Source organism: Cinclus cinclus, chromosome 6, assembly GCF_963662255.1.
Source record: "Cinclus cinclus chromosome 6, bCinCin1.1, whole genome shotgun sequence".
In the NCBI taxonomy this organism is placed as follows: domain Eukaryota; kingdom Metazoa; phylum Chordata; class Aves; order Passeriformes; family Cinclidae; genus Cinclus; species Cinclus cinclus.
In genome coordinates this window covers 16,650,600-16,677,515 of record NC_085051.1, presented here as the reverse complement: position 1 = coordinate 16,677,515, position 26,916 = coordinate 16,650,600, and the positions used below count along the sequence as shown (strand labels likewise).

Below are 26,916 nucleotides of genomic sequence, written 5' to 3'. Positions count from 1 at the left end.
AAAATCTCCTCGGTCTTGGTGTCATATCCTATTACCACCACTTTCTGGTAAAGGAGGAAGAGTTTTGAAAATGTACAGCTCTCTTTCCACCCTAACACTTAAATTGAACACAGGCTTCTTTGAACTCTTTCCACTGCTCCTATATACAATTTCCAGTGTGGACAAACTGAAGCTTGCTATAGGGCCTACTTTACTTCTTACGTATTTTGCATGTAAATCAGCAGCAGAAGTAAATCTTGTTCAGTAGCAATCATGTGGATACTGAATGCATTTCCAGGAAGATTTCATACTAACTGTCTCTTATGTCCCCTGCCTCAGGCTCCTAGGCTGGATGAAAGCACAGTACACAACAACTATTTTTCAAATGTTGCTTCTAATAAAGAATTGGGATTTGGGAGGTGGGGACTGCCATATTCTGTCCCTACATGTGTGTGATCATTTTTGTAAAAGAATAAGAGGCACTGGGGTTGGGAAGGGAAAATTCAGGACTGTTGGAAACACCTGATTGCAGAAAGGAAATAGCAGAGTGGAACTTTTATTCAAGTGTCCTGGAATTCAGGTGAGTGTCAGAGAGGATGTTCCCACCACAACTAAGTGTTGATGGGAACATCTCCTTTAAGTTGGTGTTTAACTGCATCTCTGGGCACCTGAATGCCTTCCACATTTGTCCAAAATAATCTATAGACTCCTCTTGTAATTCATGGTTTGGAAGAGGCTTTTCCTTATGATTCATGCGAGGAACATTTTAGCTAAATGGACTTCCCATCTGCATGACACATCTGTGGTGCAATCAGATACTTCACTTATAGGAAAGGCACATACAGTAGTCTCTCAAAAGTGGAGCAGACAGTTCTCCCCTTAAAATTACTTTGCATAAACCTTTATGAGTGCCCCAGATCTTGATGGTACAAATTTATGCTTAATCTAGTGTGAAAGAATGCCAAGAGTGAGCCTCTAGTTATTTACTCTTGCACTATGATGGGCAGATTGCAGCAGGGTACAAGAAAAAAGCTTAAGTGGGAATTTTCTGCATAGAATGAGTACCCCAGATTTTCATGGTGCCAGTTGAGGTTTAATCCAGCCAATAAAGCATGCTGTGAGTGGGCTTCTGGTTTTCATCTACCTAGTGTGATGGACAAATTGCAATGGGATACAAAGAAAACCATTAGGAGAGGATACAAGTAGAGAAAACAAAACCTGCCATTGTGATCAGTTGTAACTTATTCTTTCCTTGGAAACATTACCTCTTTTGCAGTTCACTTTTTTTCAAAGAATTCTACTACTCAAACTTACTTACTAGTATAGGTCTGGGGGACCACTTTAGAGACCATTTTTCTGTTTTATTCTACAACAGCTGAAGAGAGTAAACTGATACAGCTTATGGTCTAAATTTGTTCTATATTTTTATGTATAAGCTGACATCAAGTATCTCACCTATATCAATTTTAATATTTATGTGTGTAAACACAGACAGATACATATTAAAACACATACACCCATGCACTCAGTTTTTTACAGGAATTTCACCTTTTCATGTTTGTTACCTGAAGGCAAGTAATTGCTTTCATGGCTCTCATTACAGCTAGGCTATTGTTGGTAGGAAACATTGGTAGGTTTTCTATATTGACATATTGCTGCATAGTGGTTGTTGAACAAATACGTTCTTAGCCAAATTCCCTCCTGTAAGATGTTTCAGTCTTCAAGACAACTTTCCTTCTTTTGAAAAAGGATAAAATGCAGCTGCCTCCGGGGCTCACTCATGTACAGTCACACATAAGGTGTGGGGATTTTTTTCTGCGGGGCAGCCCTCCTCCTAGAAACTTCCTCTGGTGAAATGTTTGTGCAGTCTGCTCTATCTGCTCTTCCACCACATTTAGTATAGCACATTTGCAGATTTTGTTGTCAGCAGCTGACATTTTTCATAGGTGGCCTTTGCTGGAGAACATGAGACCATTAACAGTATAGGTGACCTTGTCAGAAGACGGGACAGTTCACTCTCCCTTGACTGCCCTCTTTCTGAGGGCACCTGAGCTGTAATTTTGATATTAGTAAAGTTATCAACAAAAGCTCATTATCCACACAGAAGACCTGGCTTGCTTAATGCAGCAGCAGGAAATCTCACAGGAGAACAAAGATATGAAATCCATCAGTGAGAAGCTGGAAAGGGCTACACCAATGTAATCTTTGATTTCAGTGGGAAGCCATCACATAAGAAATTATTGTGTGCTTGAGTCAAGGGGACTTGGGGTTTTAATTATTATCTGGAATAACTCCCTACCTTTTTGCCTTGTACACATGGTGCTTTTCCATGTCGCTTGTGACAGAAAGTTTCATTTTGTAACCACCAGCACTGTGCAAAACAGAATTCTTAGCACAAGTATGAATGTCTTCACCATCCTTTTGAATTGAGCTGTTCAACTTGCACAGAGCAGACCTAGTAGGTTCCATGTGCTTGATGGCCAAAAAGAAAGTAGCAACTGCCTTAATTGAAAGGGATTATAGTATTCTTCCTGAGCAACAGCATTTCTTTGATTTGAGGGGGGGACAATTGAAAAAAATTACAATAGTGAAAGGAAAGGAAAAGTGAAAAAAGTGAAAGGAAAGAAAAGGACAGAGTTATGTCCTTTTCCAGTGACAGCCTCCCTCCTCCTCCTCCTCCTCGCTTCATGCCTGTGCCTGTGGTGGCTGGTGGTCAGGGTTATTACTTGTCCAGCTTTTCTGAGGGATGTTTTCCTTGTTGTGTCCATTCAGGTCTCGGTCAATCAGCGGAGCATCGTCTGGGCTCTCCACTAGTCCTCTCAGCAGTCCAAGGGTAAGTGGTGCTGCTTCAAGATCTGTCGGTCCAATCCACCCACACATGCTTGATGCTTTTTGACATCTGTTGCACCAGAGCTGTTGCTCTTAGCTGGGATGTTTTGTTTTTCCTTGGTAGCTTGTAAATTTTCATGGTTGGTGAGGGAAATGTTACTTACAAATGCAAGCAGAGAATTTCTCGTACATGTTCCCTGCACAGTTAGCAGGGATCTCACTGTGCCCGTGCCTCTTTTCAGTCTCACAAGCACACAGAATAACATTGCTATGACTAAACACTCCATATCCAGCTGAGGTCTGCATACAGCCTGGTTTCAGACCAAATGATCAGGAACCATTTCACAGCTGCCTTCAATTAGGTCACAGTAAAGCACCAAAGCATGCTGGTTATCTTCCATTTGCCTCAGAATAGCTCATTTTAGGAAGTCAGAGAAAATAAATTACACAAATTTGAGGGTAGCAAATTTAAAAGGAAAGTAAGAAGTTTACTGACTAGGATGAGTAAAGAACATTCAAATCCTTATGAATAAGGTACTTTCATATGCCCTTTTTAAGTGTGCAGTCAACTAAATACCGATACTCAACTAATACTGATACTCAGCCAGTACAACACATGCTTGATAGTACATTTCCTGTGAAGTTGTAACAGTTTCTAAATGCAATGACAGAGGCCTCCCTCTTCTTATTAACTTCTTTAGGGATGAAAGTGAGTGTTCCTAGTGTTTGAAAAGGTTAGCTAAGTCACTTAGAGACTGCAGTGCCTAACAAAAGTCTGGACCTGATCAAAAAGTCTATTGGGCTGTGACAGTGCATGTTACCTAAATGTCTGGCCCAGAGTCTCTAGAGGATTTTACATACTTCCCATGACTTCATGAGAATATGCTAATCCCCATTAGAAATTGACATATTCCATGTCTTAGGGTATGAATACAACTATGAATCTACTCTTAGTTGTATGAAGATAATGTCAGTAGTCCAAGTATTTGAAATTGCAGTTCCGCCCTAAGATTCTGTGTAATTCTTGTGAATGAAGACACACTGTCAGCTATATAGTCTAGTAAAGCTTCCAGCACTTTTCTTGATTGAATTATTTTCTGAAACCTATTTTGGGCTCCTGCCAATTGTTATCCTGTTTTGAAACCGCGTAAGTGTTCTTGTGGTCTCCTCTATGTCCTTAAAGTCCTGGGGACCAGTGAATTTCCATTTCCTTCTTCCTGCACTGGGACTCCTGGTGCTAGTGGAATGGAGCAGAGATCTGAGAGCTCTTATGCTGCTGCAAAATGTATTGGAAAGGAGCATGGAAACAGTTTTGTGCACAAAATAAGCATCCAGTGAAGCAAACCTAAATCTTGATTTCAGTAATTGATCTCTTGGGATCAATTTCTGACATCTCAGTAGGACAACATCAAAGAATAAGTTTGACAAGATCTGTCCCACAGTCGCTATGTCTTACCATTATTATTTAATAGGCAGTTGATTAAATAGTCTTCAAAGGGACTTAGCAATCAGGTGGCACTTTCAACAGATCATAATGATATTAAGGCAGGTCATATTTGAGGCTTAAAAGGAAATGTTGGAATAAAAATCATATTTTTTTAAACATCCTTACCTATGCTTTTAATAGCACCTTAGATTATTGAAAGAGAGCATACTTTAAAAAGCAAATACACCTTTCACTTTTTGCCCTGCTTAGGTTCAGTTCTTTGAAGAATTGAATTCAGCAGCAAATGGAAGTTCTCAGATTTCACAAGATCTTGCTAATGGTGTTCCACATTGCACCAGCTGAAATTGAGACCTAGTCTTGTTCCTCATTTCATTATTAAATATGTGGTTATTAAGGGTGCCTCTTCAGATTCTTAATGGCTTAAGAGGGAGTTGAATCTGACTTTATTTCTTTCAAATCTGCTTCTCAAATCATCATACATGTAAGAGAGGAAAATTGCAAGGAAACATTTGCAATTAACAGTCTTTGAGTTTTATCAATCAGTGTCATTTGCAAATAGTTAATAGTCAGATGCCAATAGTGACTTCCACAAATGAATCTCTTTCCTCACCTTTTCCCCTTCCTTGCTCATTGACAATCAGAATTTAGCAACATGGCAGACTTTAGTTTAACTTTGCAATCCTAATAGTAATACAAATACCTTGATGCACTGATTTTCCTTTAATTTTGGTGGCCTAACCCTGAGTTGTTTGAAGTTATTACCAAACTTTGATGCAAACAGTTTAAAGGCATAAGTCTTAAACTCCCTAGTGAGTGTGTTTACCTGGGACTGAGATTTAAGGCAAGGTTACATATACATGGTATGTCTGGTTAGTTCTTGATTACAACTTCTAGGTGTCAAGAATGAATACTAATAATGGTGATGTGTAATTTTTCATCGGTAATAACTTTGTAGAAATCAGAATCTAAGAGTAGACCAAAGTTGAGTAGTGATTTTTCTTTTTACAATTATTACAGTACTTGTAATATAAGGTGTTAATAGCAATGTTTTGTAAGGACTTTTTTTTGTTTTAAATGTGATTTTTTAGCTTGCTAATATTCCTTAAAAGGCTTCTGCCCTTCCAAGTCTGTCTATTGCTGTTTGCTGTCACAGTATGAGTGGTTTCCCAAAATGCCTCTTAACATGTGTAAATGTTCCTGTTCAGGAAAAAAAATTGTAATCCCATTTTGATACCTCAGTGATAGATTATGAACTTTGCTTGTCTTTTTTCTTTTTAAACTATGTCTTACAAAACAATGGCTTCCCCCACCCTCTTCTTAGACTTGGGACTTAATGGCAAATATCGCTGAGACATTATGACAAAAATTCCAATTGTCAAGCTGTCCTTCAATGCAATGAGGGGTGTTGCAGGAGAAGCATAAAGTTGCCAGACTTCACTGAAGTTTTTGCTGTAGCAGTTTAAGAATCAAACACCAATCTGAGTTAATCTTTCTCGTGGTGTTGTGTGCTCTGAAGCTTCCAAGTGAAGGCTGAGCAATTTAACCTTCCAGATAAGGGGAGGAGAGCAGGTGTCCAGGTGTCATCACTCTCCCTTTCCCCGCTCTTTCTGCAATGGGTGGCTGCAACTGGTGCATTACCCAGCCAGGGGTAAAGAAGAAGGAAAGAGGTTCTGACTGGTGTGTGCAGTAACTGTGTGTATCGCCTGCCACTCTGTATGTATCACACACCTGTTCTGAGTCTCATCTCTCTACTGGGTTTGCATATGGACACATGGAGCTGAAAGAGGTGGTCCCATTCTTGGCACATCTCAGTTTGTCTGTGGCTTGAGTGGTTCTTCTTCCCCTTCCTCACCTCCCTACAGCATCGTGCTTCTCTCACTGCAGGGCAATCAGAACAATCCCAGAGAGATGGCATTTCTCTCTTCTTTTTTACTTGGTTACTTTCTCTTTTTTTCTTTCTTTCTTTTTTTTTTTCTTTTATTTTCTTTGTTCCTTTTGTTGTATTTTTCTTTCTGTTGTTTTCCTTTGCTGACACGTGGTTGGTTAATATGATGAAGCCTGTTATGACACTGTTGTTCTTGCTGCTGCCGCTGCTGCTGTTGTTGAATATGCTGTGTTCCCAGCTAACTGCATGTCTTTTTTTTGTTTTTTGTTTGTTTGTTTGTTTTTGTTTCTTTGCGAAATCCCTCCCCCCCCACTACCCCTTCACCTCCATCTCCTGTGTCTCCTTGTGACATGGTGCATCTTTGTGACTCGGATGGATTTTATTCTGACTTTCCTTTCTCTGCTCGCCCGCTCTTTGCGTATTTCACTGTTTTTGATGTGCATGGACACTCTGCGTCTGTCTCGTAGCCTATCAGAAAGTTCTTCATCCCCCCTCAGACCTCCGACCTCCCTTTCTCTCCCCGACCCCAAGTCTCCTTGGACCCTGATGCTTGTAGGAACGCCTCCAGGCCTGGACATGTACTCCAACCAAAGCCAGCACTTCAGCCCAACCCAAAGACGCAGACTTTGCCATCCAAGAGCAAATTGGCTGAAAAACCACTCCAGTCTACTAAATCCAACCCACTCCCTGCCAGCAATACCAGCGCCCCCTCTTCCCAGACCAACCCTGTGCAGAACGTTCAGGGCCGCTCGCCTGCTGCCGGCTTTAACCCACAGCTGGCTGTTCCTAAAGTGCAGACCAACCCTATGTCTCCTGTTAGATTGCTCCCTTCTAGTACTGACCCAAGCACCAAATCTATCCCCATCATACAGGTCACCCCTCACCCCTCTCCAAGGGGAAGTCCCCTCCCTACCCCCAAGGGGACACCTGTTCATACGCCAAAGGAGAGCCCAGCAGGCACACCCAACCCAACACCACCATCCAGCCCCAGCATTGGAGGAATGCCTTGGAGGACACGGCTCAACTCCATCAAGAATAGTTTCCTGGGGTCTCCTCGTTTCCATCGTCGGAAATTGCAAGGTGAGCACTCACCCAAACATACAGGGTGGTTCTGATTTGGGCAGACATTCAGCAGTAATTTCATACCTGTCTGTGGCTCTGCAAATTCTGTGTACCAAGGACTGAATACTGGTGTGGAAAATGAGAATGATAGCATCAGCCAAACCCTAACCTTCATGTGAGAAGGCTCTGTCATGCCACTGCCCCTGCTCCAACAGGCATCTCCTGAGCCCACTTGACACTCCAGCCATGCAGCTCTTACTATCCCTGTTGAGGCCCCTAGACTGCAATAAAAGTCTGTCATCAGTTTCTTCACTTGCTTTGCAAGTGCTCAGGGCTAGGGCTCAACCATTTCTCCTGTGGCTATGCTCCACTGCCTCTCCACAGCCATAGGCTGAGCCTTATGCTGAAAAAAGACAGCCAGAGGCAATAGGCTGAAACTATCCTTCTGAAGCACAGCTTTTTTGATCTTTCATGCTTTTTTTGCCTCCTTTGGTAATTGGTGCAAAAATCTCCTTAATACAATCAGTACTTTCATATCTGCTGGCCTCCTTCAGTTTTGTAAGTCTCTAGAGTGTAGAGATGTGCAAAATTTTCTTCCTCGGGCTCCAGGTGGCTTTTTTGCTTACCAGCAAAGGGCATCCAAAGTCACATGCCTTATCCTTGGATGTCAGCAGCAGCTATCCCAACACCCTGTGGTTTTCCAGGGTACCGGGACGTGATCCCATGGGAAAGGAGGATTACAGCCATGGAAGAGATAGATTTTGAATTGTGATGGTCAGTGCCATTGTCTCTGAGGTGGTCAGAGAATTGCAAGGATTTGCAGCAGTGACTGAGCTGCTTTCGGCTGGGTTTTGAAGCAATTGCAAAACAGTTGCATTGGCACAGTGTGTTTGGGTCTGAACCAGAAGCCACTGAAGCCTGTACAAGATTACTTATTGACCTAAGGAAAGGTGGAGTGAGCCTTGAAATGCAGCACTTGACTAAATGCAGAAATCTAGAGACATATGACCAGGATTCAAATGTCAGAATTAGCCTGCAGAGGCAATGGGCAAATGCAAGTGAGTGCAGAATTGTTTCATTGGTGTACAAGCAGAAAATGGAAGGTGTACTGAATCATCAAATTTCTTTTCTCCCTCCCTATCTTTGGCTGTCTGTGCATGAGCAGTACCTACACCAGAAGAGATGTCTAATTTAACCCCAGAATCATCCCCAGAGTAAGTACTTTGCCTTTCTTTCCACCAGATACCAGTGTAATTTCCTGGCGTGAATGACATAAGCTGACATATTTCTGTTCTGGATCAGTATTTGTTTGTAACCTGTTGTCCTGTGGGTGGGATAGAGATGCAAAATTATTCTTTTGATGAGGACCTTGCATAAAATCTATGCCTCAGTAATGGCAGTGGGGTCAAGAGGTGATGGAGAAGTCCCCAGTAACCTCTTCATTTTCTCACGGCTTGCTGAATTTGCTGGGTTTGTAACATGTTTCTTCTCTCTTCATTCATTTGGTTGTCAACTCAATCACTCCTTGGGACTGGAGAGGCTAACCAGTGGCTTATACTGGCACTAACTGTGCACCAAAAAGTCTTCTTTTTAGTACAGGAGAGTTTGCAAATTCAGGGTAGCATGCAGGAAGCTCTACTGAGATAATTCAGAGGGATCCTTGGCTCTGAGAGTAGGCACAGTGTTAATTCCAGGCGGCAGTACTGGGACATGGAGAAGCTGTTTCATATTCACCAGGCTCATTCCTAAAAGTCAGTGTACATTTCAACCATTTCACTGCACAAATGTGCATCACTGCATGGCAGGTTTGGAAGTCCCTGCCAGAGTACTGCTCCAAACACTTCCTAATATGCAACAGATGCCAAATTATTCCTTTTTATTTTCACAGCTTGTGTTTGTGCACCCAATGCCCATAGACTTAGCCTGCCAACCAAGGCAATTTGGCCTCTTGTTAAGAGACTTTTATGAAATATTCATGAGTCTTGGATGGGAATTTTGAGCCTAGAGTTTTGAAGTTTGTGATGATGGTATTATCTTCACAACTTGCCCCAGACCTGGCTTTTATTTGGTGTGAGATGGGCACTCTATGTGTAGTACTGCAGAATGGAGAGGGATAAAGACTTCAGAGAGGGAGAAGTACAGATTAGTAAAGGTGTCCAGGAAGAAAAATGGAATATACTGTCTTTTCAGCACTTTCGAGCATTTACTAATAGAGAGGCATGAGAGAATTTCATTAAATTGGTACATCATTATCACAGAAATACACAATACTCTCATCTGACATGTTTTTAAAGCCATTAAAACAGAAAACCATTAGAATTAAATTTCTTCTCTTCATTGTATGTATGGTGGTGGAAGTTTTGCTGTTAATTTATTGCCTTCCCTGCTTCCCACTCACTCTTTAAAAGCTGGTGGAGAGAAGCAGTGCCTGTCATTTGAGGTAGTTTGGATGCAAGTAAAACCCTAAGGCCCTCTTTTCTTTTTCTGTATAATTGCCAAATTAATGGGTTCAATTGGGCTGCACCCTGCAGTAAACATAATAAAAGTAATAAAAAATAATGAACTAGATTATATTTTAATGATAGATGTCTGTTGCTCAGTGCCCACTTCCACGTCTTTTTTTTCCCCATATTTTCTTCTTTTGTGTAAGAAATAATATATCCTTATTGAGAGCTGTATTGACCTCATGGATTGAGTGATAAATACATGTCCTAGCTCTGTCTGGTGCACCAATGCCTGCCATTCGTTTAACAAAACTGATGATTAGGTAATACACTTTGACATGCCTGGGTAATGCTGTTCTCTTTCATGTAAAAAAGCCCTAGAAAATGTGTTAGGGATGACATTTAAAGAGACTTAGCTCCAGCTGCTTTAAACCTGCAAAACTCCATTTGCTTCAGTAGAAATGCTGCTATTTATGCCAGGCAGGTAAACCTCTGGAGGTTACTGATCCATGTGCTCAGAAACAGAGAGTGAGCACAGAAGGCTACGCAGTCAGACACTCCAAAAGTAGGAAAAGGAACAACATTACAGGAGTGAGAAATTTTGGTGTGAAGTAATAAAGCACCAGCCTCTATTTTCATGCTAATTTATTTGCTTTTTCACCAACTGGACATCTGATTGAATTCCCTAGTGTAATCTACCATAGCCAGCCTCCCCCACATATCTCCTACCTCACACCCCGTTTAAGAAGTTTGCCTTGGTAAGAGAATATTCTTAATTTTAAATACATTTTGTACTGCTTACCACCTGATCTTGAGAGATGCTGGAGCATGTCATTAGGGGTGCTGAGGATTCATATACATTTTAACCCAAGTTAGTAGCACTTAATTCCCTCTAAGAGGAGAAAAGCCTTTACTGTGTAATTTTACTCCAAAGCTGTCCCCTCTTCTCAGTGGGCCTATTCCCTAGGTGTATGAGTACAGCTAGTTCTGCCAGTTTTGGGGAGAAAAGCCAGTGCATGTGTGCTGTGTCTTGATTCTGCTCATTATAGAAGCAGGAGAGGCCACTGGCATCTATTCCATCTTATGTGACACCAGCAAAATTATTTTAGTGAATCCAAATGATTTACAAGCTGGAGCATAGCCCAGGTTAGCAGTGAATCTTCCAGACTTGCTATTACTGGTGATAACCTCACCAAGGAAAAGAGCCCAGATGGATTCTGGAGACTCCAGACCATGTTGAACAGGGAAAAAACTCCCTATGTTCTGGGCCCTTGTTACCTGTGCTTGTTAAGAGACCTATAAATGAAGGGCTAGCAAAACCATTAATGAAAATACAAAAATGAAAAGCCATATTTTAAGATGGCAGACCTGCAATTAAATAAGCACACTTTTCCAGGCCATGCTTCCCCTTGGCCCCTGGAGTCCATCCAGCCAACCCTGGTTCAGATGATGATACATCCAGTCCTAAGACAAGCAGCAGTTTTAGATGGATAACCAGGTGCTAATTTACTAATGAGCACAGACCCCTTACGTGCAGGGAGCTATTGCCCCAGCTCTCCAGGGGCTTGCAGAGTTGTTGTGGTGTGTGAGAGACACATGAGCTAATTAGTATGTAATTTTCTTTCTCACTCTAACCCTGGCTCCTTAACGACCATTTAAATGAGAGGCCCTTTCTCTTTACTGCTCCCTAGGCTAATCTCTGGCTCACTGGCTTAGTTACAGCTGCCTATGAATATTTTAGGGAGTGACAGTTATCCAGCCCACTTTAATTGAGTGGGGGGCAGTTTTACCAAATTGCAAGTGAATCTTCCTGCACTCTTATTTTTGGTTGCCTGCAGTAAATGAAGCAAATCATTATTTGCTCAGCTGAGCAGTCTTCCAGTTGTGGTCCTTCTGCTGCGTGCATTAAATGGGCAGTGGGCCCACAGCTACACAATTCGTGGAGCACTCTGGGGTGGGGAATGAGTGCAAGTTGCTGGACTCTGCTGAAATCAAGCTTTGTTCTTTATCCTGAGGGCCTAGACTTCAAATTAGTTTTGTAGTTTGCTCCTCTATCTTAGCCTCTGTCCTTCCTCTGCCTCTGCCTCAGCCTCACTTTGCCACAGAAAGTGAGGCTACTAGCAGCTTGCTCCAGCTGTTTATTGCTTTGATGGAAAACTGGTATATGGTAATCCCTTTTGCAGATGGCTCTCCTTGTCTGGAGAGATTGTCTTCTTCCACTGAGTGCTGAATGTCCACCCTGTTGCTTGCTGTACTGCAAACTGGATTTGGTGTTATAAAGTATGGTGTAGAGGGGAAAAAAAGGCAGTCTCTTGGTGGCAGGTCTTTTAATTTCTGATATTTTCATGCTGAATTCTTCCCTACTAGAAAATGGCTGATTTAAGTGTGATTTTCCCTGGGTTTCGTTTGGTCCAGTAAGTCTTTGGCTGTGTCTCACAGCTGACAGCCTCTTTTATCCCCTCTAAACCACATCTGTCAGAGATGCTACTTTCAGGTTCTGGATAGTGTCTCTCAATTACATTCATGTCCCTGCATTCTTCCTTTAGCCTGTTTAACTAAAAAGTTAATGCCAATGAAGTGCATTGAAATGGTTACATAATAAGCAAAATCAAATGTTATCTGATACAATCACTGTGGAAAAGCAGCAATTTCATTTTATGCTGAAACCACCATCAGATGTTGGAACAAACTGAGGAGCTGGACTTCTGTCAGTGGAAAGCCTGAACTCTGTCTTGTTTTCTTCTTTCTTAATACTGAAAATTCATTCCTTTGTAGCCTGGCCAGAGTTCACACACTATAGACACCCTGAATGGGACTAATGAATGGGACAGTTTTTGTCCTGGCCTTGTGTAATTGTGGATTTCACTCACTGGCTCCTGTGAAATCTATAGCTTGCTTTAAAAAGCAAGGTCGTGTGAGTGTACAGGACACCTTCAGAAAAGCATCTTTCCAAGACCTGTAACACCAAAGGAGTTGAAATTGGGTGGAAAGAAACTTAAATTTTTATGTTGCCAGGATCTGCATGTTGTCACAAAAAATTTAGAGATCTCTTGAGACAAACTAGAAATGTGTCCCCTGATTTATATGTATGTTATATATGCAGTATTCATTGGTATGTTGGCTCAGTCAGAAGAAATACCTTTGCTCCTGATTTTTCATTGTTGTTGACACGTGCTGCTGGACTAAGGCTGTGTGGTCTGTCATTTCATTGGTTTTCACTAAGTGAAATGTCTTTCTGGATGTTCTCTGATGCTATTTCCCACTTATTAGTAGTAAAACCATCACATCTGGAGTGTCATCAAAACTCTTTTTGTGTGTTTTAATTTTTTTTTTCTAGCTAGGGGCTTGTAGGAAATATGAAATAGTGTTCCGTGTTCTAAACGTCTCTTTCTTTCCATCACATCAGGCTTGCCAAAAAATCCTGGTTCGGTAACTTCATCAACTTGGAGAAAGAAGAACAGATTTTTGTGGTCATTAAGGACAAACCACTAAGCTCCATTAAGGCTGATATAGTCCACGCTTTCCTCTCGGTGAGTCACCCCAGCTGCCTCTTGGAGACATCCCTCACTGGTCATTCCAGGACTCCATGTGCCAAATGTTACTGTACAGGTGCTCTGCTCCTTCAAAAGCATCCTCTGTGGATTTAATTTACATGGCCTGCACTGGACTGTGTGTGACTTGCTAAATATAGATAATGCTCTCTAAGGTGAGAAAAGATTTCAGCCTTCTTGGCAAGGCCTCCAGGTTGCCAGAGTTTGGAATGCCATGACAGTGGAGCACTCTGCTGGCACAGTATCAAGACAGTGATTTGCTATTTTGTCAAATCAGTCTTACAGTCACTGGCTGGGCAGCAGATTGGGTCTCCCTTTGATGGGTATGCCCTCCACCACTCAGCCAGACAAAAGGCCTGTCTTACATCTGCATTTGTTACTTTAAATCCCTACTTCAGTGCTGTATGGCAGAAAGAAGGGTAATTTTTTCTGGTGTCCACAGTTTCAGTTGTGGTGGTTTGATGTGGTGGCAGATGTAGTTTGTATACAGCCTAAGAAAACAGTGGGAAATTGTCTTTTTTTTCCTATAGAAAGTCCTTGTTCTCATTATCTAGAGGTACCAGTGATGAAAAAGTCGTCACAGCAAAGGTAATTTAAGAGGTTTTTCAATTCAAGGTAGTCAACAACATAATTACACTTTTTCCAATAGAATTAAGAGAAGGAAAGTTAATTTCTTATATAGTTTGTTTTATTTATTTTTTTTTCCCACAAAATACTGGACACCATTTTATTCTTTGTGATTCTACAATGAACTTCTTCAAAAAAATCAGCCATAACCCTTGTTACTGTACAAGCACACAAGGAGTAAGTGCAGTACAGTAGTGGGCATCAGACACTGGTGTCCATCCTAGGTTGGTTGCAAGAGCCATGTTACTGTATCAATTTCATGCATTTACCTGTGCTTTTGGGTTTATATTGTGGTGTAGTGTGTTCTACTGTCTATACTGGTGATCCTGTGCATACCCCACCTGTGGTTTAGGTGTGATGTAGGGATTTGTGTGCAAGACCAGTGAATCGTCTCTTACAGCAACATCCAAACTTAAAAGCATTGTCATAGTCTGCTAATTAGCCCCTTAAAGTCAGCTTCTCATAGAACTCATCTTCATTTTTCTTCCTAGAGATTAGAGACCAGATTTCCAAGTAATTTGTTTGGTTTTTTTTTAATCTGGTCCTTTATGCAGCAATAAATAGAATATGAGTATGTTGTTAAAGGTAACTGCTTGAAAATTAGGAAGATATGAAATTCCACCGTGGTTCTGAATATACAGATCTTGGATGATGTCACAAAGATTTCTCAGAGTTCTTTTGCATATTGATAGAAGTTTTGATGAGTTATTTGCAGGCATGCTTTCCCTGTGGATTTCCCAGGCACTTTAAGTGTCCTGATGTCTAAGTGACATCACAGAATCACCAAGCAACTGAAGTTGGAAAGGTCTTCAGGAGGTCTCCTGCTCAGAACAGGATCAGCTGTGAGGTCAGACCAGGCTACTTAGGAGGTGTTTTTTATATTCAGTTTTATATGCCACTGACTTTTCTGCCCACTCCCTTAATACCACTTTTTGCTCAGCAAAAGGCATTTCTCGAAACTAGTGGATGAGGAGGAAAAGAAAGACTGAGTGTATGAAGTTGAGAAACACATGTAAAGTAATATGTTGGGTATTCCACCAATATTCAACCCTTAAATTTAGGTCAGTCCTATAAGCAGCAGTGCATTCTTCTGTGGTGCCCAGCAACCTATGCTCTTACTGATTTCACAAGAACACTGTACATTACAAATTCAAGACCGGAAGCAAATCTAGTAAATGTTATTCATTCTGGAAATGTGTGTTGTTATAAACAGAATTTTGCAGATTTTTTTTCCCTTTAGCGCTGGTTCTACTACCTACTTCTATCAATCTCTTTCAGATCCCAAGTCTCAGTCACAGTGTCATCTCACAGACAAGTTTCCGTGCAGAATATAAGTCCACAGGAGGTCCTGCTGTCTTCCAGAAGCCAGTGAAGTTCCAGGTGGACATAACATACACAGAAGGGGGAGAGGCACAAAAGGAGAACGGGATCTATTCTGTCACTTTCACACTCTTATCAGGTAACCATGGCAAAGCTCTAAAATGGGTGCGAGCTGGCTTGGTCCTTGCTCATAATAGAGGCCTGCAAATTGCTCTGCCAGAGGGAAAAATATAACTGGCTTAACCTTGGGAAAATCCAGTCAGGGGCAAGTAGGATATCAGGAACAAAAATGGTGTTGGTAGTGATGGAAATGCAGGGAGGGAAGGGGATTCCCAAAGAGGTGAAGTTGGCATTGCCATGATTAGTGCTAAAATGGCTGTTCTGCCTACCAGTGTTGGTGTAACTCATGATACTGGCTCCCTGCTTCATTCAAAAGTCCCAGAGTTTCATCTGGGTACTGTGAGGCCATAGTTTCTTCCTTCTGACAGAAACATGCACTCACCCTTTTCTTCTGGGTGGCCTCATGCCCCCCACAGGGATTAAAACAAAGAAACCTTTTCTGTCTTTACAAAAGAAGCCCCAAAGCCATTCCTCTTCCTATTGTGTCCAGCACACCATAGTCCCTTTGGCTGAAGGACAGACACACAGTCAGGACACTGCTGAGGACAAGACTGAAGGGAAGATGCCTGTGATCCTTCCCCTGCAGCCTTGTGCTTGGGCTTGGCTCCCATTGGTCTCACAGCCTCTTGTGCCTCTTCTCTCCTCGCAGGTCCGAGCCGTCGCTTTAAGAGGGTAGTAGAAACCATTCAGGCACAGTTGTTAAGCACACATGACCAGCCTTCAGTGCAGCAGTTATCAGGTAAGTGGCTTCTACTGTCCAGCACCTTCAGCAGGGACAGGAAGGTGAAATGCCTCCCATAGTAGGAGGCTGAGGGAGGCTATCCCTCTGATTACAGAAAAAAACCCGAGCTCCATTCAGACAGAGCAGTAACTCCTTGCTCCCACCCTGCTCCTCCGTTTCTCATTCCCTCTCCAGTGCTCCCAGCGCATTCCCCAGTTGAACAGCTTCTGCCCTCTGCCCGCCCAAAGAGCCATTTGCCCACTTCTCCATCAAAAGCTGCATCATCAACAGATCTTCCAGATTTCCTCCAGCTCCAGAATCTCCCAGAGTAGGAACATGCTCTAGAGGATACTTGATTTTCAAACCCTTCAGGCATACTTTAGAAACCTCCAACTTCAGTGGGTCCCCGAACAAACTTGAGAGCTACTTTTAACTTAGCCATTCACATATGGTCGGAAGGTGGCTAATAGTTTCCAGCCACTTGATCCAATTCTCAATACTGTGGTAGCACAAATTCTATACTAAGGTTCTTCAGAAGCTATATTTTATCTGTTTGAAAAGTAAATTTCAATTCCTCGTGGTGGTAGAGAAAGCCTTATGTGTGTGACCCTGTGCAATGACATCAATCTGGATGTGCAGGCAGCCTGAATTGGTAATACAGAAACTGGCCTCATCCTATCATTATGTAGCAGGTGTTCACTCTGAGCACTGTAGTGGTTGTACACACACACACACACACACACACACACACACACACAAAAAAAAATCTCAGTGTGTGTACAAAGCTCTTCTATCCTCTAAAACAAAGAAGAAGGTGAAAGTTCAAAACTCAAGGCAGATAAGCTACTGGGAATGTGTCAAGGAAGGAAAAGTGGGAAAAAGCAGAAAGAATGTGCAGATACTGGTAATAAATAGGAACAAGGTGGAGAGCAGAGGCTGCAGCAGAAGACTGAGGCAGAAGGAGTGGGAGATCAAAAGGAAGTAAATAATATTATGCTTTAGAGCCAAATTATGTTTTTGACCCTTGTGTGAACAAGCCAAGACAAAAGTGGGGGAGTTAAGCTGGCATTGCATCCTACAATTAAGTCACAGATGTCCTTGGCTCATTGCACATATGGGTTACATCCTTCTGGTCTGACAGTGTGGCTTTAGCATCCAAAGAAAAAATAACTGCATCTAGAAGTGTGTATGCCTAGTACCTGACAGAAAAATATGCTCAGTTCAGTGTCCACTTTGCTTCTGGCCTCCAGCACTGCCTGACCCTTTCTGCATGCTGGAATACAGTGGTGCCCATCACATGGGTTATTCTGTTCAGAAGCAGGGAAAACAAGAACACTATAACTATGGTTGATTCAGGTTTTTGCTGTCTGGACTTTTGAAATTAAATCAAAGGAAGCAGCTAGAATTTTCTGTCAGCCTTTCCTCTTGGGAAATGCTGCGTCTAAGTGGGAGTGAGGGGATTGAGATAGAAAAGCATCCTTTAAACATATTTCATATTACTCCTGATGCATGGACAATATTCAAGCATTCCTTGTTTATTCTGGCATGAATGCACCCTTACTTTACTGTGAGGAAAAAATTATTTATAAAGTAAATAAAGATGATCTCTCTCAACTTCTTCACCCTAATATGTGCTAGCTACTGAGGCTCTATAGAAAAACCTGAACCCTCTTGCACAGTTGCATGTGAAACAGGGTATCTCCCTAAGAAAGCTGTATCACAGCAGAAATAAAAACCATTCATATGACCAAGACTCAGGGAAATGTTATGGGCTTACTCTGCTATGAGAAACGTATCTGACTTACAGTTTTGCTCTGGTTCTGGAATGGAAAAATCATATTATTTCTACTGCCTGAAGCTACATGAGAGCATAATGTTCTAGCAGGGAAAACCCAGCCTGACCCCTAATGCCAGAGTGTATCAGAAAACTCCACATGGAGTAAAACCAAAATTAATGGTGTCTTAAAATTTACAAATTAGAATTCCCCTGACTGGGGACTTACCCAGGCAAGACAGCTCACAAGACAGGGTGCCAAACTGTTCCGTATCACACCACCTTACCTGATCTGCAAGAATACGCAAGTCTCTTGAGAATGAGAAAAGTCAACCTGAAAATTTTAGGTTGGAGCAGCATACAGGAAAGGGAGAAAAGGATGGGAAGGGAAATAAATGGATTGTTACCAAAATAGACAACATTTACATCAAAGTAGGGTGGCCCAGTAGTTCACATCTCCAGCCAGTGAGAGTAAGGGGAAGTAAAGGGATAAAGGACTGAAGAGTTCACATTCAGCACCTTGCTTAGCTGAGTGTCTGGTTGGAAACGTGCAAAATCTTTCTAGAAATTGTCATGGAATTAATCAGCATTTCTCACTAGAAACAAAGCAAAGTCTTCTCTGTTTTCCCTCTCCCATATTGCCAGCCCTGAACACTGCATAGGGATTGTGGTGTTTGGGCCCCATTCAGGTTCATGGTTTGAGGACACTCTGTAGGCAGTCTGCTGCTGCAACAGATTGAGAGTTCACCTTCATTTGGACTCTGTGCCCCCATGGCTCTGAGCATGTGCCCTGACCAGAAACTCTGGTTCAGCACGGGAGCTTTTCCTAGCTCCTTGTGCACAGACACATCCTATGTGTCTTGTCTCTCCTGCCTTACAGTTCCGATGCTGTTACAGGTGGGTTGTTGGGAACAATCTGTGAAAGGTGTGTAAAGAGAGACATGCAGAAGGGGAATAGTAAATGAATTTAGTATAAAGCAGAACAGCAAGGCCTAATGAACATATGGTGGTGAGAGTCACATTCTCTCTGCTGCCTCTCTGATCTGCTGTGCAGCATCCCAGCACCCTGAGCTGGCCTGCCTGGGTTTCAGAATGCATTCTCCTCTTTTCCATTCCTCCAGCTGACAACAGTGTTTGTAGATGTCATGTTGCCCATGCATTTGTGTGTGTGTGAGCCTGTTACGTACCTGATTTAGGCAGATGTGTTCTGTGTCACACTTGAGCACTTTATAATATCCCTTCTTCCGTATATCCCTTTGTTCACTTCCATTTTGCCTTTCTAAGACAGCCTGTGTGTATTTCTTCTGGCATACTCTGAAGCAGGAAAATAGATTCCCTCCCTTACCTGAAAGAAAGTGCAAATATATTAAATCCATTCCAAAAGTTAATGTAATGCTTCTAAAATCCAGTGTCTCAATGGACAAATTTAGTGCAATATACCAGCTTTGTATCCTAACATTTCAGGACCTCTGTGCCATAACTGCTGAGACAATAACAGGTCTGTGACTCGTGACTTGCACAGAACAAGTAGATAGGGATTGACTCTTCATTTTTCCTTCCTAATGAAAGCAACTAGAGGCCATCATAAGATAGTGGGAGACAAGTACCAAAAAAGCAATTGGAAAACATTTCTTCATGTAATGTAGAACTGGTGGAACTCTTTGCTGAAACAGGTTCTGAATTTGAGGAGCTTACAGATGCTCATCTTCCCCTGAGTACTTCTTACTCATAGGGAGGTTGGATAACTCCCTGCAGAGAAATCCTTATGGGATTGCTAAACAGAGAAACTGCAGTGGGTTCAGGAAATCTCCAACCTGACAGTGGTGAGTGAGGCAGTGGTAGGAGAAGTGTTCTGTATGCTTGGCCTGCTCTTTCACTCTTGGGTGTCTGTGGGGCTGCTGAGGGAGGCAGAGCACCATATCACAGATCACAGAATATTCTGTGCTGAAAGGGACCCACAAGGATCATTGAGTCTGCTTCTCAGATGGTTTTGGCCTTTGGTCTGAACCAGAATAGTTGTCCATGTGTGCTTGTTACTGGTATCACAAAAGCCATTGCACTCAGTGAGACCATGAAAGGACGCCTTTGGGATCAAGAGGGAGTCTCACTGTCTGTGAGAGCAGTCAGCCTTGTCTCTTGTCTATGAATGGCACCATCCAGGGCCCTTACACTCAGAATCTCTACTTAGGTAATCCCTGGGCTGACTGCCCTTTGCTGGGATAAAAAGATCTCTCTCCATGGAGAACAATATCTCAGATTTGTTCCTTTGTTTCAGCCCAGCACTCTTTCCATTAAATCATGGTCTGTTTTTCTCTGATGCCTTTGCATGAAAGAGTAGTAGTAACAGCTGGTGAATAGGGACACACAAAAGCCATCTGTGATCGTTCACAGGGTAGCAATTTTTATTTCCCTAATATTTTCTTGCTTCTCTGAGCTTTGGTTTTAAGTGTGGGATGCTACATATTCCGATTTTTCCCATTTTCCCATGTTCTGGGTGATCAGCAGTACTGAAATAACCTTTATAACTTCTTTGTAAAAGGTTTTCTCTTTCCTTATTATATTATTGGCTTCTTATCAGATTTTAACTACTGACATCTCCAAGTTCAGAGCATCTCACTGATACTTCTGGAAGTGCTTTTCATCAGCATAAACAAGTGTTTAGAGACCATATCCAGCTTCAAAACAGGGCAGTGCAAATTCTTGCTAGAGCACTGATCTGTGAATTCCAGGTATTTTATGGCTTGCAAGAGCTGTGGGCTGGCAAACTGCTTCCCAAAAAAAAAAAAAAGTAAGAAATCTGTGAAGGATTTTATCAAGATGGAAAAGGGAGTAAGGAGCAAATGAAGTGCTTTGCAGGGTAAACTTCCAGCTGCAGACTCAAAAAAAAAGGACTCTGCAAATGCCACTTTGGAATTGGATTGCAGGTCAGTTTTTCTGGGGCTCATTCAGGTCCCAGGTTTCTTTGTTTCCTGCAATCTTCTGTGACCCCTTATGTCTTACACTCTTGTAGTGTATAGGGTAATCACTTTATCTTGCTATCATAGTTCCACCTACAGAAAGGGCCCTGTAATGCCTGGTTGGATTGGCAGAGCACTGTGCTTTTGCTAAACAGCTTTAATATTATTACTGAACAGCCTTCATTAAAATTAACTGAAGTAGTTACTGGTAGTCCAGAAATAAAGCATGTAGGAAAAAAGTCCAAGTTCTCCAGTGTTTTCTTAAGAAAACAAAGAATTTCAAATAAGCACAAAAACACTGGGGAATTTCAATCTGCAAGATAACTGCCTTGGACCAGAGGAGCTGGTGGCTCCCTTGACATCATCTCCCTTAGTGGAAGTGTTTACTGGGGACTATGAGAGTCTGGTAGGAGCTGCTCAGTGCTTTCTGGAATCCAGCCTTGGATTTGGAGATCTCAGAAGAGCAGCTGTTTGGGTGAGATTTCCTGGGTCTCAGAGATATCGGGAGCATCACAAACCAGGCAGCTTCCTTGTGAAAATTATGTAGGATAGAAATTGAAGAATAAAGACAATTGGGAAAGAAAAAATCAACAGAGGCCTGTCTAGTAGTTTTTAATGTATTCAGAGCTTGTTTGGCCTTTTGAAGGGAGGTCTTATTTTAACCAAAGCATTTGCCACCTGTTAATGAACTGAATTTGGTCTCATTTATGAAAGAGTCTTGGTCAAATCCAAAGTGTGAGTGACTTCCAGCAATTCCTATAAAATAAGGAATTGCCTCATCATCAGAAGGATTGTGAGCTGACACTGCCACTGTGTTTTAATTAAAAAAATAAACAGGACACATTAAAAATGCAGCTACATGATCCATCAAAGCTTCTCAGACAGTTAAAAGCCTTTGGACCCTGGCTTTGTTCACTTATCTTATAACACCTGGATCCCACAGCCACTGGATTATGGATTACTATCCATGAGCAGAAGCTGACTGGAAAGAATCTTAAGATTTCCAATTAGAATAAAAATTCTGCTTTAAAATTATGGAATATTTTATCACATAGAGTATTTACTAAAGCAGATGTTACAATATGATAGAAATGAAAGAACTATTAAAGTAATTATTCTCAAAGAGAAGCTGAAGACACATTAACACTGTGTCTTTCAAGTGGTGCAGTATGAGCTCTGGCTCTGCCTTAGGAATTGGGGAAAATGCAATCTGATCAGGTGTTGGAAAGAGACTACAAATAAAAATGAATTTCTGTGCAGTTCCTGGGACTAGCCCTGACAATAGAGAGAATTTAAAACATAGTTGTGCATAAAAGTTTTAAGAAAGGTGAAGTAGAGGTTTTATTAGTGTTTCTTTGATTTTTTTCTGTGGTCTCATATTTCAGAAAATTTTCCTTATCCATCAAAACTAATTCTAGAACATGCAAATTTACTTTTTTGGGAACTAAATGGGGTCCAGAGCCCAAGATATTCTGCTGTCAGAAAGGCTCTGTTACAATCCATTTTTTGTGTATAGGTCTATCAGCTTGTATTTTAATCACACAACTAAGGAATGTAGACCTGTGACACAACTGGCTTTAAGTGCTAAAGAGAGTTGTGCTGACTGCAAATGACTTTGGAAAAAAAGGCAGTATGTACTTAAGGAGACATGATTACTTTTTAATTTGTTAAAATGAAGAATGAAACAGAAATACAGATTTCAGGAGGATCTTAGTAACCAGCCACCATGTTTACCTGCTCTGACATTTTCCAAATACTACTTCTTGGTTTCCACATTTCTGGTTACTGTGTGGCCAGTCACTTGAGTGATACACTTGAGGGGAAAATTTCAGGTGTTGGAGGTGGGAGTCAGAAACAGTCTTCTGGTCATGTTTGAGATTTTCTTTGCTCTTACATGTTCTTTCGAAGCTGAGTTCTGCTAATGGTTGTGTGAATGCTCTGGGGTCTACCACTACAGGTCTGCATCATTCTGCATTACAGCAAAGTGTAGGTGACTCTGTGGGGGCTGAACAGGAACCCCTAAAAGGCACGAGACAGCAAAGTTCTCCACGCTAGTAAAGAAAAACCTTATACAAAGCCATGAATGGGACTTCTAGTCATTGACTCGATCAGCAGCTGTAGCCTCTTCTCAAACCTGCTAGACATCTTCAGGGAAAAATGTATTGAAATTGTATTGTACATTTGCCAGAGCAGGCAAAGAATTTCAAAGGCAGGTAAACTCCTGGCCTCTCTGACACCTCTGTTATGTTGTTCTAGATCTTGAATGTTCTCTTCTCCTTCACCTCCATCCTTCTTCCTCTTTCTCTCAATCTTGTGCCTTTCTGAGAGAACTTCCATGGGTATTATCTCCCACTGACCTCTGCCAGCCCATTTAGCCTTGGGGATGGATAGCATGTAACCACTGCTTAGATGCTTTGACCAGTATCACTGGGCCAGGCAGCTGTCCTCTCTATTCCATGCTTTTGCAGATGATCTATGCAGCACAAGCCTGGGTGCATCAGAAGAGATGCATATCCATGCTCTTCTAGCGTGAGTTCAACTCACCCAAGCATATCCAGCACCCCTTCCTCCTCTTATGAAATTACTTTCCTCAATATTTAAGGGGAGGAATGCTGAGAAATTATTTTCTCTGTCCTGCAGACTTTATAGCAGATAGTGAGTAGTTAGAGCTTCCTGGCAATTAGGGATTTTCAGCATATGTGTGCATGTTTCCAAGGAGCCCATTTCTTGCCCATTTCTTCATCAAGAGCCCAGGCAAGAGGAGATCTGAGACTGATCTGAGTGCTTTAACTGGTAACCACCTGCTCAGCAGTGAATACTGCACACTGTCCAGGAACACAGTGATTTAGATCCCAAATGCAAGGGAATCCTGGCTGACAGCAGCAGATCTGGCTTGCCAGCAGGTTCCACATGGAAGTGTCCAGCTGGGCTGAGCCTTTCTGTTTCAAAGCTGACATGTGGATCTCCTTCTGCTTGTTGCACCTGAGTAAGAAGCACCCAGAGTCTGTGGCAATGGGAGCTATACACAAAGTGGACAGTAATGTCTTAGGGCCAGATTCTGCCACCCTTTCCCAAAGTGCTTCTATTCCCTGTGAATGCTGACCTTGAAAGAAGGAGCAGTAAGAGACTGCACTGAATGAGAGAGTTAGATTGAAACTTTGAAATTATCCTGTGGGGACTAAAAGATGGTTTGAGCTGTAGAAATAGCCTCACTCCATGTCTAATAGCATGGGGCTAGATTTCTTCCCTCTCTCCAGGTTTTTGATGTAGATATATGAGCTGGCTGGACATTTCCTGGCTGTTGCAGGCTGATTTACAAAGCCAGCCAGGTGAAACACTGTATTCAAGGTTTATAGTTTGCTAATGTGATGGCAGGGTATTTCCCAGATCTCATAAATACCTCTAGCTACAATAAAGGGGTGAGTGGAGACTGCAGCACTGAAGCAGCTCCACTCTCAGTCTCAGGGCCAGGTTTACACTGGCATAGAGTGGGTGGCAGAATTTGGCCTGGGTTGTGTAAACACCAAGATGTGTATATGTTTCCTGCTTCAGGTAATAATGTGCTAAGTTACTACTTTATGCACAGAGGTATGGAAACCTTTTTTATGTTTTTCCCTCCCTCCCTCCTCTTTCCATTCTATGATCCAGACACCACTAACTGTATGGAGTTGATGACTGGCAGACTTTCCAAATGTGGTAAGAACTTCCTTCCCTTCTGCCTTTTCACCTTCCCCAGCCCCTGCTGAGCAACATAATAATGCGCCGCCCTGTCCTGTTGCACCTCCTCCCTTCCCTATCCCTGCTCCCCCACGCTCTTTTTGAGACTCCCCACCCTGTAACAACCCACACTTTCGCTCACCTGGAGGACACAAGCACATATCCCTTTTTCTGTTCCTCCCCATCCATGCACAGATGCACAGGCTCCACCACAGCTTTCCCCTTCATAGCACAAATGTGTGGTGTTACACTTGAGATACCCTCTCTCACTGTAGCCCAGGCCAGTGATTTTCTTTTTCTTTCCTGATTTTTGTTTCCTCTTTTCTTTACTTGCTGCTGTTGATTCACGATTCTTCAGTCCCTTTTCTGCAGTGAAGCTGAGTGCTGCCCTGCTAGCTGCTGTCTCCCTTGGTTTCCTGCTATTTGTTGAGACAGGAATGCTGTGTTATTTAACTCCATTTGCATCCACCCCCTTCTTCCCCAGATGTCCTTGGGGTTTGACCCCAAGGTTTTAAATTCTCCATAAGACATACTGCGTATTGTATCAGACACTTATCTAGTGGAAACTGTCATAGTTCCACTCTGGACTTGGGGAAGGATGCTGTGTCTCTGGCTGGAGGAGTAGTGAACCTACTGAAGATTTGGAATTTTCTAGGAATAAGATAAAAAAGTCTCCTGCAAAACTTTCAGCTCAGCTTGCTTGGGCTTATGTGAACTGTGGTTAACTTGTCCCTAGCCTTCCCTCCCCTCCCTGCACACATGGACTGTGTTCTTTCTTTCATTACCTGTGCCTCTACTCACTGCTCCAAATACCACAGTGGAAATACCCAAATAGTAAGAGAGATGCTTTTGTCCTGTTATTCATGTCTTGTACAGAAATATTCTGTATGAGAGAACTCTGTTCTCTTTAGATTTCCATCTAGGTTGAGTTCAGATATCTCTGTGAAAGGGAAGACAAGATGTTAGGGAAGCGTTCACTGAACTGGTGCTGCTCTCCAGCTGGACCTGTGGCTGCCACACTCTCTCTTCATTACCTGAAGAAAGTTGTTCTGGAATTGTTCTGGAGTCTGTAGCCATAAAGGGAAGTTGTCATGGGGGGGGATAATATTAGGTTTATGCATGTGTGACTGAGGCAAAATTTGGCCTGTTTCTTGTGTTTCAGGCCATCTCTTTCCCCTGAGTTGCAGCTTTGCTGATAGGAGTTTTTCCTTTGCTCTGAAAGGAGTTCATTTAATTTCTTAGGTGACTTTTCTGATCTCATTAAGACTCATTTCAGATCTTCAGCTTCTTAAAGGCATCAGACAACAAATCCCTCTTCTTCCTCAAGACTTTGTTTCTTGCCTGGAATCTGGCATTCACATCACACAAAAATACCGAAATGCTCATTCTCCTGATTGTTTGCAAGTTAATTGAGCTATAGAGATCACCAGCCAGTACCCTGCATTCTCTAGGTAGAGAGCATCACTGCTCACTCACAGTTCATGCAGGCCCTCCAGCTGTCACCATGTCAGCAGCAATCCAACAAGGGACAAAGAGGACAAGGCAAAGACCAGTAGGGAGACTGTTTTGTGGCAGCTGCAGCACAGACAGAAGACAGACAGAGAGAGAGAGAGAAGAGACAAGATGGCCTATAGGGGTTTAATGGAGCTGTTTCCTTTAAATTACATTCCGTTTGGTGAACTCGCAAACAGTGTAAGCAGTGGTGACTGCACCATGCTGAATTCCATCCTTGTGTATGAGTGAAGAGCTGTTTCTTGTGCTGGAGCTCGCCCATGGTTTAGACAGGGAAGTGAAAGGGAATGATGTGAGCATTTAGCCTATTTTTGGCAAACCATTCTCTGTGGTTTGAAGATGAGAAACCCCTGTGATGTTGACACAATGTTAATCTAATAACAACAAATAGTGTATGAAAAACTGTATTCTCTGGGGATTTTGACCTCATTGTTGTGCCCTATTCTGACAGTGAGCACAGGAGGTCATTCTTGCAAAAAGAATTAACGCTGTAGCAGGAAGAGCTAATCAGGTTCCTTAGGCCTGGCTCAGCCATGTGAAAGCTCTGGTGGGACTGAGGAACATGTTTTCACCAACTGTAAGTCACTGAAAGCTGTAATTAACACCAAGGCAAATTTGTTTAGTCCTTAAAATGTTATGTCATCTTCTGCTGGCAGTGGTCATCAGTCTGAGAAGTGATTTTGCATACAGCCAGTGGCATTGAGAAACAAGTTAATGTGAAACAGCTGAGGTTTGTCATAGCACCTGCCAATATCCAAATGACACAACTGTTGCTGCATCAACCCTACCTGTGCAAACTGGAAAACTGCTGCCAACTTGTAGTATTTCACAATAGAAGAAACAAATTTGGCTCATAATGAATTTAAATGCTTGCTGGAGTGAAATATTTTATGTTTCCATCCATCTCAGCAGGGGAATGGGCAGTGCTGTTGTCAGAAAGACTAAATTGGTTTCCATTAAGTCCATTCATA

At 42.2% G+C, this 26,916-nt stretch overlaps 1 protein-coding gene across 3 annotated transcripts in view; it reads left to right on the top strand.

Annotated features, from left to right (window-relative positions):
* BRSK2 (BR serine/threonine kinase 2) overlaps positions 1–26,916 on the top strand; it is a 302,507-nt gene that overhangs the window by 266,123 nt on the left and 9,468 nt on the right. For 2 of the 3 annotated variants that reach the window (XM_062494277.1, XM_062494276.1), the window contains exons 13-19: positions 2,752–2,812; positions 7,013–7,220; positions 8,368–8,416; positions 13,053–13,176; positions 15,103–15,283; positions 15,914–16,003; positions 24,365–24,412. In XM_062494277.1, the coding sequence (XP_062350261.1) occupies positions 2,752–2,812; positions 7,013–7,220; positions 8,368–8,416; positions 13,053–13,176; positions 15,103–15,283; positions 15,914–16,003; positions 24,365–24,412 (761 nt within the window). The remainder of the gene's footprint in view (positions 1–2,751; positions 2,813–7,012; positions 7,221–8,367; positions 8,417–13,052; positions 13,177–15,102; positions 15,284–15,913; positions 16,004–24,364; positions 24,413–26,916) is intronic. The other variant, XM_062494278.1, reaches the window with a different exon arrangement.